The sequence below is a fragment of the Anoplopoma fimbria genome, chromosome 11, assembly GCF_027596085.1.
Source record: "Anoplopoma fimbria isolate UVic2021 breed Golden Eagle Sablefish chromosome 11, Afim_UVic_2022, whole genome shotgun sequence".
Lineage (NCBI taxonomy): Eukaryota > Metazoa > Chordata > Actinopteri > Perciformes > Anoplopomatidae > Anoplopoma > Anoplopoma fimbria.
The window spans coordinates 11,901,501-11,918,322 of NC_072459.1; the positions used below are offsets into that span (position 1 = coordinate 11,901,501).

The 16,822-nt window shown below is 45.3% G+C and overlaps 1 protein-coding gene across 1 annotated transcript in view; it reads right to left on the reverse strand.

The window, feature by feature from the left end:
* The window catches only part of LOC129098156 (BAH and coiled-coil domain-containing protein 1), a 63,018-nt gene that overhangs the window by 43,608 nt on the left and 2,588 nt on the right, over window positions 1-16,822 (reverse strand). The window contains 1 exon segment of the mRNA XM_054607135.1: window positions 15,667-15,990. Coding sequence (XP_054463110.1) covers window positions 15,667-15,838 — 172 coding nt within the window. The 5' untranslated portion in view covers window positions 15,839-15,990.

Here is a 16,822-nt window from a genome sequence, read left to right on the forward strand (position 1 = left end):
TTTAATTCTTGTAGCGTTAGCCAAGACAAATGCAAGCGTTTTTTGTTCTGATAACCTACAGACAAGGGGAGGGAAGGCACCTGGGTAGCCAAGGCCAAACGATATACAGTATTACCTTGTAAAGTACACACTGTATAATACACGTGCATCTCCTTGACTTCTGTGGTTGCAAAGCTTCTTAGCCAGAAGGACAATACGACAGTTGGCCAATACAGATAACCGCCTTCCTTCACTGTAGCAGCCTACACTGTCAGGCGTGTGCAAGGTCAGCCATATCACACAGTAAATTATTTTATGAAATGCTTCTGACAAACTGGGCTTTAACGATGAGATATGTCTCCCGACTGCTGACATTGGTCATCCATGGAATGCTAGGCCTGCTCAACATCTGCAGCAGCACACTTGAGTAGAGATGAGGAAAAATTAGGAGCATTTCCTGCAATCTGTGCAGAGAGAAGGTCATCCTCGCACGAACATGAGCAGATGAAGTGTAACACAGAGCAGGGCGGCCATAAAATGCCTCCCCTCTCCCTTCTCCATTCTCCAGCTGGTCAGCCTGATGTAGGCTTTAACAGCTAGGAGTAGGAAAAGGCACAACCCAAGGTCAAACCAGGGAGACGGAGGGGAGGGATATCATCTTGATCAACTGCTCATGGCTTGTCTGTCTGGTTGGTTGGCTGCACTGCTACCATTGCGCTCATCTGTCTCCTTTGCGGTGATCACATCTAGTCTGCTGGACAGGTGGGCGGGCTCGACGGTTACGTGTCATCTTCCCCTCACTCGGTATTTGTCTGCAGGTCGTATTCAGAAACGGCACAGAGGAGGAGGGAGGCCTTGTGGGGCTACAGAAGGCTTGAAGCATCTGATCGAAGTTAACAGATGTGCTGCAGCTGCTCGTTTTGTTTGACATAGCACATCCTCAAACACACACAGATACACACCCACTGAAAAGGCGTACAAAAATGCCCCTTTATGTATACATGTTAGCAGGATAGAAATTAAAATCATATATTTTCTGACTGCTCAATAGAACTGCGAGCAGTGTTTTGGTCTGAAATAAAAAATAACTCCATCCCAGAGCAACCGTTAAACCGACTTTGATCAGTGTGCCTATGAGTTCACATGTTGGCTTTTCTTATTTTTCTTTAATATACACTTAGCTCTGCTGGTCATAAAACATGTCAGCACATACGCATTGGGCCAGAAAGCCGCGAGCAATGTGGCGAGCCTGACCAGGAAAAATGATATTTGGGAAACCGTGGAAGGAAGACAGCGAGTCGTGGTTGCGGAGTTTAAGGGGAAGAAGCACGAGCGAGAGGTAGCGCAGAGAAACCTCAGCTGGGTGTCCTCATATCCACAGGAGATCAACAGCTTTCAGCAGGTTATCACGACGCCAGTGTGAGCCAAGCTGCAGACTAGACCTTGCAAAGGCCATAATGGAGAGGAAAGGGGGAGGCGGGCGGGGGAGGGGCGGGGGGAAGACAGGAAAGGAGAATAAAGAAGAGTTATTAGGGTGATGTGAGGCAATGAGGGGAAGAGGGGCCTACTGAAATGTTTTGACACAGAAAAATAGCAAATGTGACACAGGTACTTAAACAACGGTTTGAAAAGCAAACCAGCAGAATCCTTTTTTTTCTTTTTTCTCTACCCTCTCTCCCTTTTCTTTCTCTCTGCTCAGCTTGACATAAACACACACAAGTGATAGCTGTAGCAGCAACTTCCACGAAGTGCTCGACGACAGACAGCTGGCCTCATGACCGTCAGGCCGGCATTCATTCTTCGCCAAGTTGCACAGTACGAGCAGAGTCCAGGACCTTCATCCAGATTACTGACATCCTAAAACACCCCATTATTTTCATGAGCTCACATGAACACCAGGCGGTCTGGTAGCATTAACAGCCCATGAACAGGACCGCAACTTGACTCCACTTCTGCCCTGCTTTATCAGATATACATTGTTTTGTGCCATATTGATGCCGGCATCAGCAGCAGCTTTGACTTCAAGTGCCATGCAACACATTCCCTCACAGCCAGTCAGTGTGTGTGTGTGTGTGTGTGTGTGTGTGTGTGTGTGTGTGTGTGTGTGTGTGTGTGTGTGTGTGTGTGTGTCGGAGAGTGTGGTTTCTATCTTCATACTGTATTTGTTCTGGCACAGTGTTCTATTGTGGGGCTTGGCTTTGCGCTCCTCAGATAAGAGAGCAGTTATGTCAACACTGGGCGCTGTGAAGGAGCCGCCTGGTCGTGTTGACATAATACAACACTGCTTATTTACTCTGATCACAGAGTTCAGCCATCATCTAGCCTCTAATGCACTAATGACCAGAGGGCCTCCTGGGGTGGAGCCCCCTCCTGGCTTGGCCCAGTACTGGTTCGCTCAGATTGTCAGGTGAGAAGAAAAGACGAGGGGGTTCAAAATAAATTCCTGAGTTTAAAGCAGACTGCCAGCAGATTCTAAAAAAAAAAAAAAAAAAAAAAAGTTTGACGAATGCTTCTCACAATACACAAAAGCCCTTGCAGACGCAGGCAGCATGAGTCTGCATATTGAGCTGAGCGGAGCAGCCCTATCAGTAAAGAGCCAGTGGAGCATCCATGCATAATTATGGAAGGGGGGAGGGGGTTAATTGACTTCTTTGAGAAAGATCCTGATTTCTATCAGCCTGTACCATAATCATGCCAGCCAGGGCTCTCATTAAGCCCCCCTCCCTCATTTATCTCTCTTCTCCTCTAACCCTTTAGCCTCTCCCTCCCTCCCCTCCCCCTCAGTAAAGGGTGACCCCCCCCCCCCCCCCAACCGCTCCTGCTGAGTCCTCAGCGGGCCGGCAAAGGTTGAGGCAGATTTATAGCTAGCAACCGAGTGAGTAAGGTGCACACTGGCACGTAAACAGAACGATGTGTGCACATTCACGCACACACAGTAATGCTCCAGACTGCAGTTGACCTTACTGGGACCCCGGCGCGGTAATGTACGGGCTAGCCTCGTGAGTCTGTGTGTGAGTCATCATGGCAAAATGTTGTCCTGGAGACGCCTACTTGGCAGGACTATCCCAGAAGTGGTTTTGAGTACTTTGCCAGGTGTTTATGTGTCTGTGGACAGATTTTGTCACCGCTATAGCGTCGTAACCGTGCAGGATGCTCTCACAAAACTTTGCGATGTAACTGAAGGCTGAGTTTGGGTTGTCAGTCCGAGCAAGGCCGCCAGAAGCAATGACCCCCCAGCAAGAAGTCTCTAGTTTTCTTTTCCTGTTTCCTGCAATAATGCTCAAACCACAGTACAGTGGGGAAACAGCATCATAACGAGTGCTTTGAATTATTTAAAAGGCAGAAACTATAAACTGCCTAATGGCCAGCATCCTTAGCACAAACAAGATACATTACGTTGGCATGTCAACACCTACAAATACTTACTAATACATATCCACTAAGACAACCATTATGTTTAACATGGTTTTAACCAGATGAAGAAAGAAAGCAGCTCCCTATACTACAGCATTCCTCTTCTCTTCTCCTTCCTCTACGTTCTCTGGAAGCATTGGAAGTTTGGCGTAAAACTGAAATGCATCGAGAGAGAGTGAAAGAGAGAGAAAAAAAAAGGGTTGACGTGGAGAAAAGAGATGAAAAGTGACAAATGGGAGATTTCCTTCACAAGCTCATAAATCAGCTGACGCGGGCACGGCCATTATGAGGCCTCCCTTAAAAAGCCTAACTTTTTTTTCCTTTCACAGCCAGTAGTAACCAACGCTCTCCCCCCACATGCACGCAAACACACACCTACACAAACATATGGGCATAATCACACACAAGAACGCACACTGTCTCCCAGATGGTGTGTGCTGGAATGGCATCCCCACTGCTTTCTGGTTGTGGCGCAGAGGCCTGCCTGACTGGCAAAGAAACACGTCTCATAAAATCACTTACAGTTAGGAGTGCGGGCTTCAAAGCCGGGCGCCTTCAAACCAGCCCTGTTAAAGGGTCTAAGCATGCATGCTGAAAATAAATCCTGCTCATTCTGTCACATAAAAAAACACGCGGGGCGGAGGGGCTGGGTGGTAAAGTTGTTGCTACAGGTAAGCGCGACAGAGAGACGACAGAAGATGACGGAAGACGACGGAAATGAGCTCCTCAGAGTGTTTGAATTGCCGCACTCAGCAGGTGGCCACACGCTGGGTGAGGATGTGGATGTGGAAGAGCAGAGAAGAGCGGCACTCCGCTGGGTTTGGAGGTATCTGCTGAGTGAGCGACGGGGGAAACTGTCAGCAGCCCTTGTTGAGCTCCCTATTTCACTATGGAACGTTATCATTGATTTAAAAAGCGCTGCCGTAAGACTGGACATATGTGGGCTGTGGAGGAAAGGAAGGCAGCGACTGCGCCGTTGTTGGGGATCGGAGGAGGCTCAGTCCTCGCTGAGAAACTTGAGCCCCCGTGCAGGACGGTCCCACAGACCGACAAATTGATGGAGATCCAAAAGGACTTAGGATCTGCTTTCATTCTGAATGTTCGCCATCTGCTTGGCTGGAAAATGAAGCCACTGAGCGAGAGAAAACTCTGTCAACTGACAGATGAGAAAGCGAGCTTAAAAGTGTGTGTAAATGTGTGTGTGTGTGTGTGTGTGTGTGTGTGTGTGTGTGTGTGTGTGTGTGTGTGTGTGTGTGTGTGTGTGTGTGTGTGTGTGTGTGTGTGTGTACTTGTGCAGACAGTGTGTCAGTATTGATCATCAAAGCAGCTCCACTTTCTGAAAGGAGATCTGTCAGATAGGGATACACACATTTATACACACGTACACCACCAGCCCACCGAAAAAAAAAAAAAAAAAATTAGAAAAGAAATGTGTTAATTGATTCCGGACCTCATAGCTTTAGCAAAAATAACAGACATCTGCAGCATCACATGTTCCAGTATGTCTGACAATTCTCTCCCTCCCACACAGCTGCATAGTTTACTCCACCTCCGCCATGCCAGTGGTATTGATCCATCCAGTTTCCATGTGCACAGACGACTCCGGTCTGGTAATGCCTCGTGACCAAGGATGACCACTTCTCTCCTCATACTTCACTGGTCTGTCACACATTAGCCGGGAAGGTACAGACCTTCCACATCACCAAAAATAAACTCAGCACATGTCCCGTTTTGTTTCCTAACAACCGCACACAAATCCACATCAGTCAAACCACGTCCATTTATAATCCCTAGCAACCACGGTCTACTGCTGACCTCCAAAATGCCCCCCGCATTAGAATAAAAGGCCTCGTTTAGGTTTCTCGTGAAATCCTCTGAGCAGTCGTTCAACATTTCTGTGACCCATGACTTACCCAGGAAGTAATCAGCAGAGATGCACAACAAAATTCCTGTCTCTGTGTTCAAAGTTCTCTCTCTGGTCACATGACCCCACAGAAACCGCAATGATGTCTCTATTCCTTCTGTCTAGTTAAAGGAGAGATAACACGGGCCTAAGGGCCTGATGAAGAAACAGCAGACACACTCCCATAACTGTCATCCCAGATGCTGAGAATGCGGTGTGATTTACAGAACTTGCTGGAAAAAAAGAGTTAACCGCACCTTCTCGCAAACGGGGGCGTCTGCACACCTGAGAACAAGCTGTTCCACCAGCGGAAAAAAAAACGAGTAATTTAAATTATGAAGTGAAACATGAACACAGCTCTTTAAATTCTTACCTGATTACTTATGCAACAGATTTACAGAATAATTCTGTATAAATCCATCTGTGTGTGTTATTATTCTGATTACTGTCACAGATATATCGGCTAATCTACGGCGTAATTGAAGCAGGTGGATTTACTGCTCCCCCCCCCAACAGCCCCGTGCAGAAGTGGAGAAGAGAGAGAGATGGATGGAATATAAAACGCCCAGGGCTGAGGTAGAATTAGGCACCTGCATCAGCCCCCCATCCACCCCCACACGCTGCCCTCTCAGCTGCCTGCCACTCCGTTTCCTCTCGCTCCTTTTATACAATCTCTCCACCACACAGCTCCTTTGATTGCTCCTTCCGTGTGGGCATACGCACACGCACACACACACACACACACACACACACACACACACACACACACACACACACACACACACACACACGCACACACACGCGCGAATACAACACATGCGTACACAAAAGCCCAAGCGCACAAAAACACACTTCTTCTGTACTGTTAAGAGACAGTTGCGCCAGCTGAGTTTTGATTTGGAAAAGAAAAGTTGCCTCCGCTACAAATAACGACAGGCACTCAAAAAACAAGCGGCGCACAGTTATCACACGGCAAACACACACAATAAACCCTCACACACGCGTGTAAGCAAAATACATAACTCAGAAAAACATGCAAAAGGCACAGGAAACCACTCTTAAAGGCAAGTTTAATCACAGATGCACACAGACAGCCACCCACACATAGCAAAAACACACACACACACACACACACTCCCATTACGCTGTATAACCAAAAGGCATTCAGCCATTTCAGCAGCGTTGTGAGAGCCAGCCAAGTGAGAGGTCTGTCAGTGCATTAGCCAGCATGTAATCATAGCCCAACCTCACTGCAATTAGGAGTGGTTCTAATTCTTCACTGGAAACACTGCCTTCTCCCACCGCTAATAGTTTACTTTACTCCAACAGCTGACAGACCCAACCCTGCATCCCACCTCTGCTTCCTAAACACACACACACACACACACACACACACACACACACACACACACACACACACACACACACACACACACACACACACACACACACACACACACACACACACACACACACACACACACACACACAAACACAGCTGTAGCCCGTCTGTCAGTATGGGAGATCAAAATGGATCCTGGGAATAGTCCCCGGCCATGTCCCACTTGTGCCACATCAATCCCACAAGTCTTTAGGCCGTGTCACAGTTCACCTATGCAGCGGAGCTCTGTGACTAAAGGCCTCCTCTCTTTCCTTCCCTCCCCCGCCACCTTTAATGGAAAAAAAAAACCCTCCTATTTTACCAAACATGACAGAGAGAAATGATAGTGAAATCATGAAACAATTGCAAAAAATAAACAAAAGCTGAGAGCTCCTTAAGACTATTTCTGTAGATGAGGCGGGCGTGTGAGGGGAGGGTGGCTAGATAGCGCCGGGCAAACGTTAGCTAATGAAGACTGAGGAAGAGGGAGCACTCCCCTATACTGATGGTATTGCTATTAGCCTGTGAGCCGGTGCACTTGGGTGTCACTTCAAAGCATTCCCCACTATTAATCAGAGACTATCCAGCCCTCCAGCAAGGGCCCCGCTGGCTGTGCCGCTAACTACCCCCCTCAACATCAACACAATAGAGCCATCATTACGGCCGTTACGCTACGCCTCGGCCAGACAGCGCACCTTTATCTCTGCATATACGTTACATACTCACGGACAATTAATTCACCTGCCATGTCTCAGAATAGAAAAAAAAGGGGGGGGGGGGGGGTGGACTAGGCGGTGGTGGTGGTGGCAGTGGCGGTGGGGTGTATGCAAGCACACATTTCCATTATGTGCTGGTTTATGTGTTTGGGTGGGGGATGGGAAGCACCTGGCTCAGGTTGCATCCAGCGGGCTGAGCATTTGGCCTCGGGGGCTCTTTATGAAAGCACCTGCAGGAGGCTACAACCTGTCTGGCCCGGACCCACCGGTCCAACCCTGCCCCTGACTTGGCTCTCACCTGGCAACCCCAGGCTGATGACCCCCCCCCCTTCAGGCCCCCTGGCTAACAACAGCCACTCAGCTGGATATCCGCTTCCAAACTTGAGGATTAACTACCGCACCGGTTCTGTCTCTCTTTAATACTAGATATATTTTATACAGCGCTAATCCGCAACACACACTCTCTTTCTTTTGTTTTGACTGCCGTGATGGACAGCGCTTTCTGCCGGGTCGAAGCGGGAGCCCACGGGGCAGAGGTGAAGAAATGATTACTCTTTTTGCTTTCCTTATTGTGAACCGAGTGTATCAGCGAGGCTAATGGGGGGATATATATATATATATATATCGCCTCGTTTGCCTTCGCTTGCTTCTCGTAAATTTGCACATTCATGTTACATGAGGATGAGAGAATACGATACAAGACACTCTCCCCCTCCCCCTCCGCCCGCTGCTGTACTGTACTGAGAGCCTGCAGACTGTAGCAGCGCTGAGGGGATGAGATAACCGTTCACCATTGTGAGAAAAGGCTGTCAAAGCTTTGTTTTTTTTCTCCCCTCGCTCTCACTTCTCTCTCTCTCTCTCTGTCTCTCTCTCTCTCTCACTTCTCTCTCGCCCTCTCTCGTAAGAATATAAAAAAAGCTGGAGCAGTGGTTGCAGAAATAGTCCTGTTTCTATAATTAGATGTAAACAGACGAACCAGACTCTCAAGCTCGCTCTGTCCCACTGGCCCCATGGCCTCCTGGGAAGCGAGATGTGTGAGTGTGTATGACGTGCCAGTGTGTGTGTGTGTGTGTGTGTGTGTGTGTGTGTGTGTGTGTGTATGTGTGTGTGTGTCTGCTTGCAATGCACCAGTAAGTGTATGACAGCATGTGACAGCGTGCATCTACTCTTGCTGTTGCTCTCCTCCCTTTCTCTCGGTCTGTCTGTCTCTTTCTCTCTCTCTCGTGCACGGACACAAAAGTCTCTCGGTCCCCCTCCCCCACATTCACCAGAGGGTAGGTCACTGGCCGGCCGTGCGTGGCAAGCAGAGAAAGCTAATGCATGCAGCACCAGCAGACAAACACACATCTGTTGCTGAGGAGCCAGTCATTTGCCCCATATCCTCAGGACACATACTGTATCAGAGAGAGGAGGCAGTGTAGCCTAGTGGTCACACCAAGCAGAGGGGACAAAAAAAACAGTGTGTGTTTGTGTGTGTGTGTGGGGGGGGGCTACAGAGAGGAGCAGACATGGTATAGACATGGATGATCAAAGAGAGAACATGACAGATCTTTCGGCGTAAAGCAAGCGATTTGTCAAATATAACAGAAGGAGGAGGGAGAGAGCTGTTTTTGTATTAATCAATGTCAGAAGGAGCACAGGAAATCCATGCAAGAGAGAAATAGTAACAAAAAAAAAAATGAGAAAGAGTGAGAGCAACAAGTTCCCGTTGGATTGAGGACCAGGCAGCTGGTTGGACGGTCCCAAGAGACTTATTAAAATGGAATTCCTGATGCTAATCTTTGTTGGGTTTTTTTTCACAAAAGGGCTGACACATCCTTGAGAGGCATGCTGCATGTATATTTAATGTCAAATCTCTGCATATATTTAGTAGCACACCTCATTGTTTGGTACTGTGTCACCACTGCCCCGCTGTTCCCGCCAAAATCATGGGCCATATTTGAGTTTATCAGCTCTCAGACATGCCCCTCCACCTCATATCATCTAAATGTATGGATCATAGTCAGCTATTTGAAATGGGGGAACCTACTTTTCAGAAAGAATGACATATAGGTAAGCAAAAAGGAAGTGCTGTACAAGATCAACTGCTGAGTTGTTAAACTATTTCCCTTTTTAAATGATTACCGTACATAAAACATAATCAGCCAGAATCTTATAAAACTGGATTTGCACCCTCACTGAAGAAGAATTGTGATTTTTCAAAATATCCTCTTATGTGCAGACAAAAAAGTGCACCGTTACAAAAGTGGGACCGCTACACAAGCTGCATCACGATCATGAAATCCTGCCGGGAGCACTAGTGGCAGATCGAGAAGGGACAGACTTAGACGTTAGAGGGTTAACAATGCACCTGTCTGGGCCTCACAGCCAACCACAGGGTGCCTCGCATCCAGTGGGGGGTGTCTGGAGAACACGCCTAGCGCACACACGGAAAAAAATAAGAAAAAAAGCCGCCCACCCAAACATAACCACACACACGCTCAAACACTATTGTCACTGACCACAAATCTGCTCCCAACAATGGGGCAACGGCCCTTTTTTGTTCTTTTCACTGGACGATTACAATAATAAAATCTAAATTAAAAAACAAGTAATCTGGATTTTCTGCTTGAGCCGTTAATAATGTCTAACAGCTGTCACATGCAATACGGCCATGAGCTGAGGTGGGCCTGGGGCTGCCTGATGAGAGGCAGCCTGATACTGGCAGAGGGAGGGAGAACGAGGGGGGGAGACAGAAAGAAAGAGGAAAAAGAGCCAAACTGAGATCCATATCACAAACAAAACAGCAGTGGTTGACTTTGGGCGAATGTATCAGTCTATTCAATCTTGCAACAATACATTTTCAGTCCAGCTATTTTTTGTTTTTTTTTGTTTTGTGTGTGTGTGCGTTTGTGTTCGTCACGGGAAGTGAACAAAAGACTTCCAAAGCCTCGTTGGATTCTTGATGCAACTTCTCACTTCCTCATGTTGAGTGTAAAAATAGATGGGTAAGGTTTTGAAATCCAACACGCTGAAATCTAATACAGGAAGGTATTACCCTGCCCATCAATCTCACCCGTGGGTCTCCTTTGTGTTTGTCCTGTGTACACGCCCCATGCTCGAGGCGAGGGCTCTGTGGCACCGTGCCACGCGGTGTAGTGTGGGTGGCGGTCTGTTTGAAGAGCCCGTCTCAGAGGCAGCATGGCCACTCACTGGCCAAATGCCTCTTGCAAAAGCCAGACCACTCAACCTAAGCCTTTATTTTCTGTGGACAGTGTTTCTGATGAGCAAAAAAATGCAAAAACAAAGTGACTGATTAAATCACTCGTCAAGTTTTCACAAAAAGTAACCTGAGTGAAATTCATTCTAGATGCTGTTACTTATTGTTGACATGTGGTTATTGGACACCTGGTATGACGATCTAGTGGCAACAAAAAATGTTTAAATGATACTGATGCCCGAATCCGTTCGAAACATGGCGAGAGCATTCTATTCTTGTAACCAAAGGTAGTTGGAAATATGCAAGGCACTGACCCTTTCAAAGCAATTGACTGCCCTTGCAAGTCATTTGGGCTTCCAGTGGGAGCGTCGGGGGAAGGTGACAGATGGCGGCAGCACCGGGCAAGGTGCTATTTCAGCCAGGTGTAGGATGCCAACTAACACCTCCACCATTCAGGGGGGGGGACGGGGGGACTCCTGTGACATTGCGTCTGAACCGTGTCATCTCACAACAATCCACAAACGAGCCTGACAACGGTCCAAGGTTCTCACTCTGTTTTTTCAGAGCCGGGGCGAAAGAGAGAGGGAGTGCACGAGGCCCTAGTCAAATGGCACTTGGCCTGAGACCCACATCCTGTCACTGTACTTCCACCACAGTGGCTCCTGGGTACAAACAGCTTTAAATGTAATATTTAACACGGGTAACTCAAATTATACATTTTATTTTCACTCATTTAAGGCGCATGTGCAGTAAAACCATCTCATCATTTAAGCTATTGTTGATCATTTTCGTACTTTGCTAAGTACTGTTTTTTATTTTATCTTCCATCATTATCCCTCGATCTATCTATCGTCAAGAAGAGTACAAACTGTGAGTGTTCTCAAGACAAGAGCTACAAGGTTGAGAAGAAGAAGCCACTCTTCACTTCTCACAAACAATCCACTCACAGAGGTTTATTCTTTTAAAGACCCCGGTCGTAACCGGCCCTTTGCTCAGTCCAACAAACACCTTGTGTTTGTCTTTGAAGCGTCTTCTCAACAACCACAGACCCATGGGATATTCCAGCAATGAGACGTTCAATAAAAGTCCCAGTAAAGTTATTTATTCCCCTTTGGAAGAAAAAAAAAATGGGAGAAGGCAGACAGCATAGCTAACCTTTGAAGGGGGAAGCTTCTCGGATATCCAGCTAGGACATAAAAACCAAGGGAATGACAGGGACATCCTACCAGAAAACAATAAAAAAGGGTGGAAGGGACTGTTTTTTATCTTTAACAGCAGCCGTAAAAACACACACAAAGCTGGGGTCTGCAACAATGGCCCGGGGCTGGGGAGGGTGGCTAAAACAGAGGTGGCAGGAAGACCACCGCTTCCCAGACACAAGGGTCTTCCTGCTGGAAAGAAAGGAGCCTGAGAAATAGAGGGGGGAGGAGAGAGAGGACAGTTTATGGAAAAGGGAGACAGGAGAGATGTAAAGGAAGGGGAGTCCGAGATGACACAAATATGACCTTTAATTACATGGGCTGTTTAGAGCAGAGCTCAGCTATGGACAGCCTCTGAACCCCCCTGCTGCTTGCAAACAGCCACACCTCAGCCAGAGCAGACTGATCAGAACAATATGGCTGAAAGATGAGCCCCCAGCCATAAATGCCGGCAGTAAAGACAGCTCCAGTGTGTCTCCTGCTTTGACACTATCCAACATCTGAATCCAAGCCTCACAGCCAAGTGAGGACTATCTCCAACTAGATAAAAGTAGATAAAATTACTATTTCAAAGTCCTTGTAAATGGACTGGCTGAATTAAACTGCGTTGGATGAGTTTACAGGTCAGTGTATCAGCAAACACACAAGAGAAGTTGCACCTATGTCACATTCCCAGAAGACAGTGCAAGCATAAACTATAAACCGACCACCTGACATGCATTACAAATTACTGGCTTGTAGAAGGGTGAAGATGGACAGAGGCAAATGCACACTGACAGAATCTCTACCGGTTCCAGGTTAACACGCTTCAGTGGGGAAGAAGGTAGGAGCGTGTCTGTTGGGGCCTGATTGCAACCAAACTCGCTCAGTGTGCACGGCAGAAAGAAAAGGAGATTTCCTCCCAAAATATGTTGTAATTCTGTAACCCGGCAAGGAACAATGCCAAAGCAGGGTGTTGCAACTGCCATCACTCTTTTCAGCAGCGAGGGTGAAGGGAGCGCTCCGCAATAAATACCTTTGCGAAGTCAGAGGAGCCCTTTCATCGAGCCACATCAGAAACCTGCCTCTGAATGCATTTTTACATCAACCCTGAAATATTCATGCTCTTTGTAAAGTATTCATGCGAACCGGTGTGCAAGTTAGTCCCCAGGGGGAAAGTGCAGAGAAAACTGAAGGGATCCAACACACTCAGCAAACAACATGCTCAGTTGTGCTAATGTTGCTAGCATACGGGACACTTGAAGGGACACTAATGACCTGCCCTGTCAAGACGAACAACAGTCTGGGGGCAGTTTGGTCAGACAACCTTCATGCATTTGACTGCCCTTACATAGTGAGACTGGCTTGTATTCATTTGGGTAAACTGAGTGAAATAAATACAGATCTAATTCACATTAACTTCTGAAAATAAATTAATTGCAAAAGAAAAATACTTGGCATGTTTTTGATTATATTAAATCTGGACTTAATTCATGAAAAAAAAGCTAAAAAGTTTTCTTTTTCACATGTCAAATGGATTAAAAAATTGCTTTGTGTGCTGTTTTGATGAATTACCATCTTAAAAAATACATTCCATGAATAATTGTGAATTATGCTTAATGTCTCATTCACCTATTTGCATTATGACAGGCTTGGCATTTTCAAATATTATTAAGATAATAAATCAAAGATTGTACTTCAGCGGAGCACAGTCACAAAATAATTCGAACAACGCCTAGAGGGGATGAAGATATAATGTGAACTCAAATTATTCTCCATGTTAATTCAATAAAGCACCTGAAATGTAAAGAATTAAGTCATTTTCCAGATCTTGAGGATATTAGATAGACTTCTCTCGAGTCACGCCCATGTGTTACTGACGAGGCTGGGGAGAACAATAAACCACCTGTGCTGCTCATTGAACAGTGATGACATTTGGAGGATCGGTCTTCGTGTTGGTGCGGCAGAATAATACAAAAGAAACGCCAAATCTGGTTGGGGGAGCACCTGTACCCTGAAGCCAGCATTACCCTTCATGCTCTCAAAACATTCCCAAGAAAAAAAAACACAAATGCATACACACGCAGGCAGGGTGTGTGTGTTTGTGTATTGCCAAAAGCAAGCATGAATGGTGAGAGATGAATTGAACTGAACAGCCTATGAATTCTCCTGAATGACTAATTAAACCTCATGTTCAGCATGATTTTTCAATTGAATTCAGAATCTTTACAAAACACAATGAATTTGGAAAAAACATATTTGATTTGCCTACCACAATACTGCCTCTAAACAGTAGAAGAGTTCAATGAGATATTAAAAAACAAATAAACAAATAAAAATGAACGCAATAATACAAAAAAAACATTGTCAGTGGTTTCTTTGATGCTGTGTTCAACCGCCTACAACAACCACCTACACTGAGCCCTTATCATTTTAGCTGATATACCTTACATAAAATAACTTTAAAGGTCTAAATATTCCTTGCTTTCTACTGACCTAAGATTCCTCAGCCACTGCATCATAAACGTGTGTTGTTTTAGAATCCACATTAACATTTTTGTCAAGGCAACTGGTTTCAGTAGTGAACTGTTTGATGCAAACCATTTGCACTGTTGTGACCTATTTATATCTCTTTTGCTTTACATTTTTGGAGAAAATAAAAAGCAACACTATATTTGTATTCAATTACATTACAATGTAAAGGAAATATTTTATATATTTATTTTCCTTTTTTGTCTTTTCAAAATTAGGAAGACTGTTATATGTTTCATTAAATCCAAAACCATATGAGGCGGCGCATATATTATCTCAAAAAATATTTTAAAATCCAAAAACTGAACATTATAAGCATCAAGATTTTGTCTTGTGGAAGTGTGTTGTACATATGTCCAAACCCATACATTAAAAATATATTAGCTGTTTATAGATAATTCTGTTCAGCTGTCTTTGAGCTGAGTTATGGATTCTGGCTGTTCTATCAGGACACAAATGTGTGAAGCCTATTCATGTTTCTAAAGGTACACATTTGGACAGAAGACATCCAAGTCACTTGTTAAACCTGATGCATGCACTGTGAACACATTTGCACTTCGACACTTTGAAGCCCAATATAGAAAGAGGATTTTCTACAATGGTTGTGCTTCCTACACCCACCATACATTGTAAACACATGCAGACCTGTTCAGCCAGCTTTTCATTTGCTATATGGCTCTAGGTATGGCCCTGGGATTTATTTTTTTATTTTTTTGGGTGGGTTGAGCGATTGCACTGGTGTGACACTTATCAATTTAACGTGAAGTGACAAAAATCTCATTTCATATTCAGCCCCAGAGCCAGTGGGAAAGCAGTGCCAGTGTGCTCTGTCCAACTTCCTACGTGCAAACCATAACAGATCTTAAATGGCTTTTTTTTCCTTTTTTTTTTTATATATAAATACCGTGGCATTTACCTAACTTATCAAATGGCTATTTGTTTAACTCAGATGTATTTATTACCTTTGATATATTTAAGCTATAAATGTTGATTCAGCTTTATCAAAATTCCTGATAGCCTTAGTCACATAATCACATTTCACCTGATTTATTAGCTGATATTAGAATAGGGAGACTCTGTCAACAGCCACACCTGATCAACCGTTTATTTTAAACAGAAAGCCCCGATCCATTCTTCTCTTTTGTGCAAAAAAAAAATATAACCTGCTTTGCCACACTACACATACAGGCCATAGCCTATCACTCACATTGATTAATGCACAAGTTTTTATAGCGCATCATTATGAAAAGAGCATTTGAAACGACAGCCAGCTTTAAGGTAGACAAATATGGATGAAAACAAACATTTATTGACGATGAATAACATTGTTATTCTATTAAAACCTCCGTGCATGTTTGACTAACCTGAGTGGGGAGCCATCGGTATGTGCGACGGGTAGTATTTCCCCGGCGTGAAGTGACCGCCGTGCTGTACGGAGCCGTGGCCCGAGGGAGCGATCCGAGAGGCGGCTCGGTGCACCAGGGTGCCCCGCTCTGATAGGAGGTGCGCCGGAGCAGCGAAATCCCGTCCTTCCATTCCGAAGAATGTTGAGTAATCCGAAATCCGGATAGGGCAGGTCAGGAAAATCAAATGCAACCCATATAATAATCCTTTCCTTCAGATCTATGTGTTGCATTCAGTCGATCGCAGGCTTCCCCAGCCAAAAACGTAGCCCCCGATCATCTTTTCTGTCGAAGGAGAAATCCAAAGCAATTTTCATTATCAAGAAGAAGAGAAAAAAAAATAAAAAAAATGGAAAAACCCGGTTAAGAAAGACACGATGCAAAAAGACTGACAGTGCAGTAAAAACGTAAGAGAAAACAAATCATTAGTACCGCTCCAATAATTGTTTCTACCTTTCTGTCATATCAAGACTTCTCTTGCATAAAGCTAAAAAAAATCACCCATTCCTACCTAAAACTGGTGGTGCAAAAAGAAGCCACCGCAGATAGAAACGACCAGCGAGGCGTCCGAAAGCCCACTGAGCCTGGCTCACATTCAGCTCTATTGATCAGCCTGGCTGGAATAGCCTATGGGCCTAATATGCATCATATGGAGAAGAGCACTTCATATTCCACAGACACATGCACGACGAGCAGATTGACACATTTCAGCTGGATACGTGTATTCTTTTCAACAATGCTCATATCCTACAATGTTTTATTCAAACAATTAATTCGACTACCACGTCAGCAGTTGCCAGCTGTCACTCTCTCCCCCAAAAACCATGGAAAGCTTATTAATATGCAATATTTTTTTTTCTTATGAAATTGTGATTGCTGCAACACTCTAACACAAAAACGCCTCATAGCTGTGTTAGAGAGGAGGAAATGTGTTGTCCTGTTTGGGTGGGTTAAAATGATGGAAGCCTTCATCTCAAGGTGAACAACGCTGCCTGCCTTCTCCTGCTCGTCCTATTGTCTCGGATTGATAAAGGCGTTTTTCTGCCTCCATAACCTGCAGCTCTCATTACACCTCACGCTATTTTCACATTTTTACACCGCGGTGATCTTTAATAAA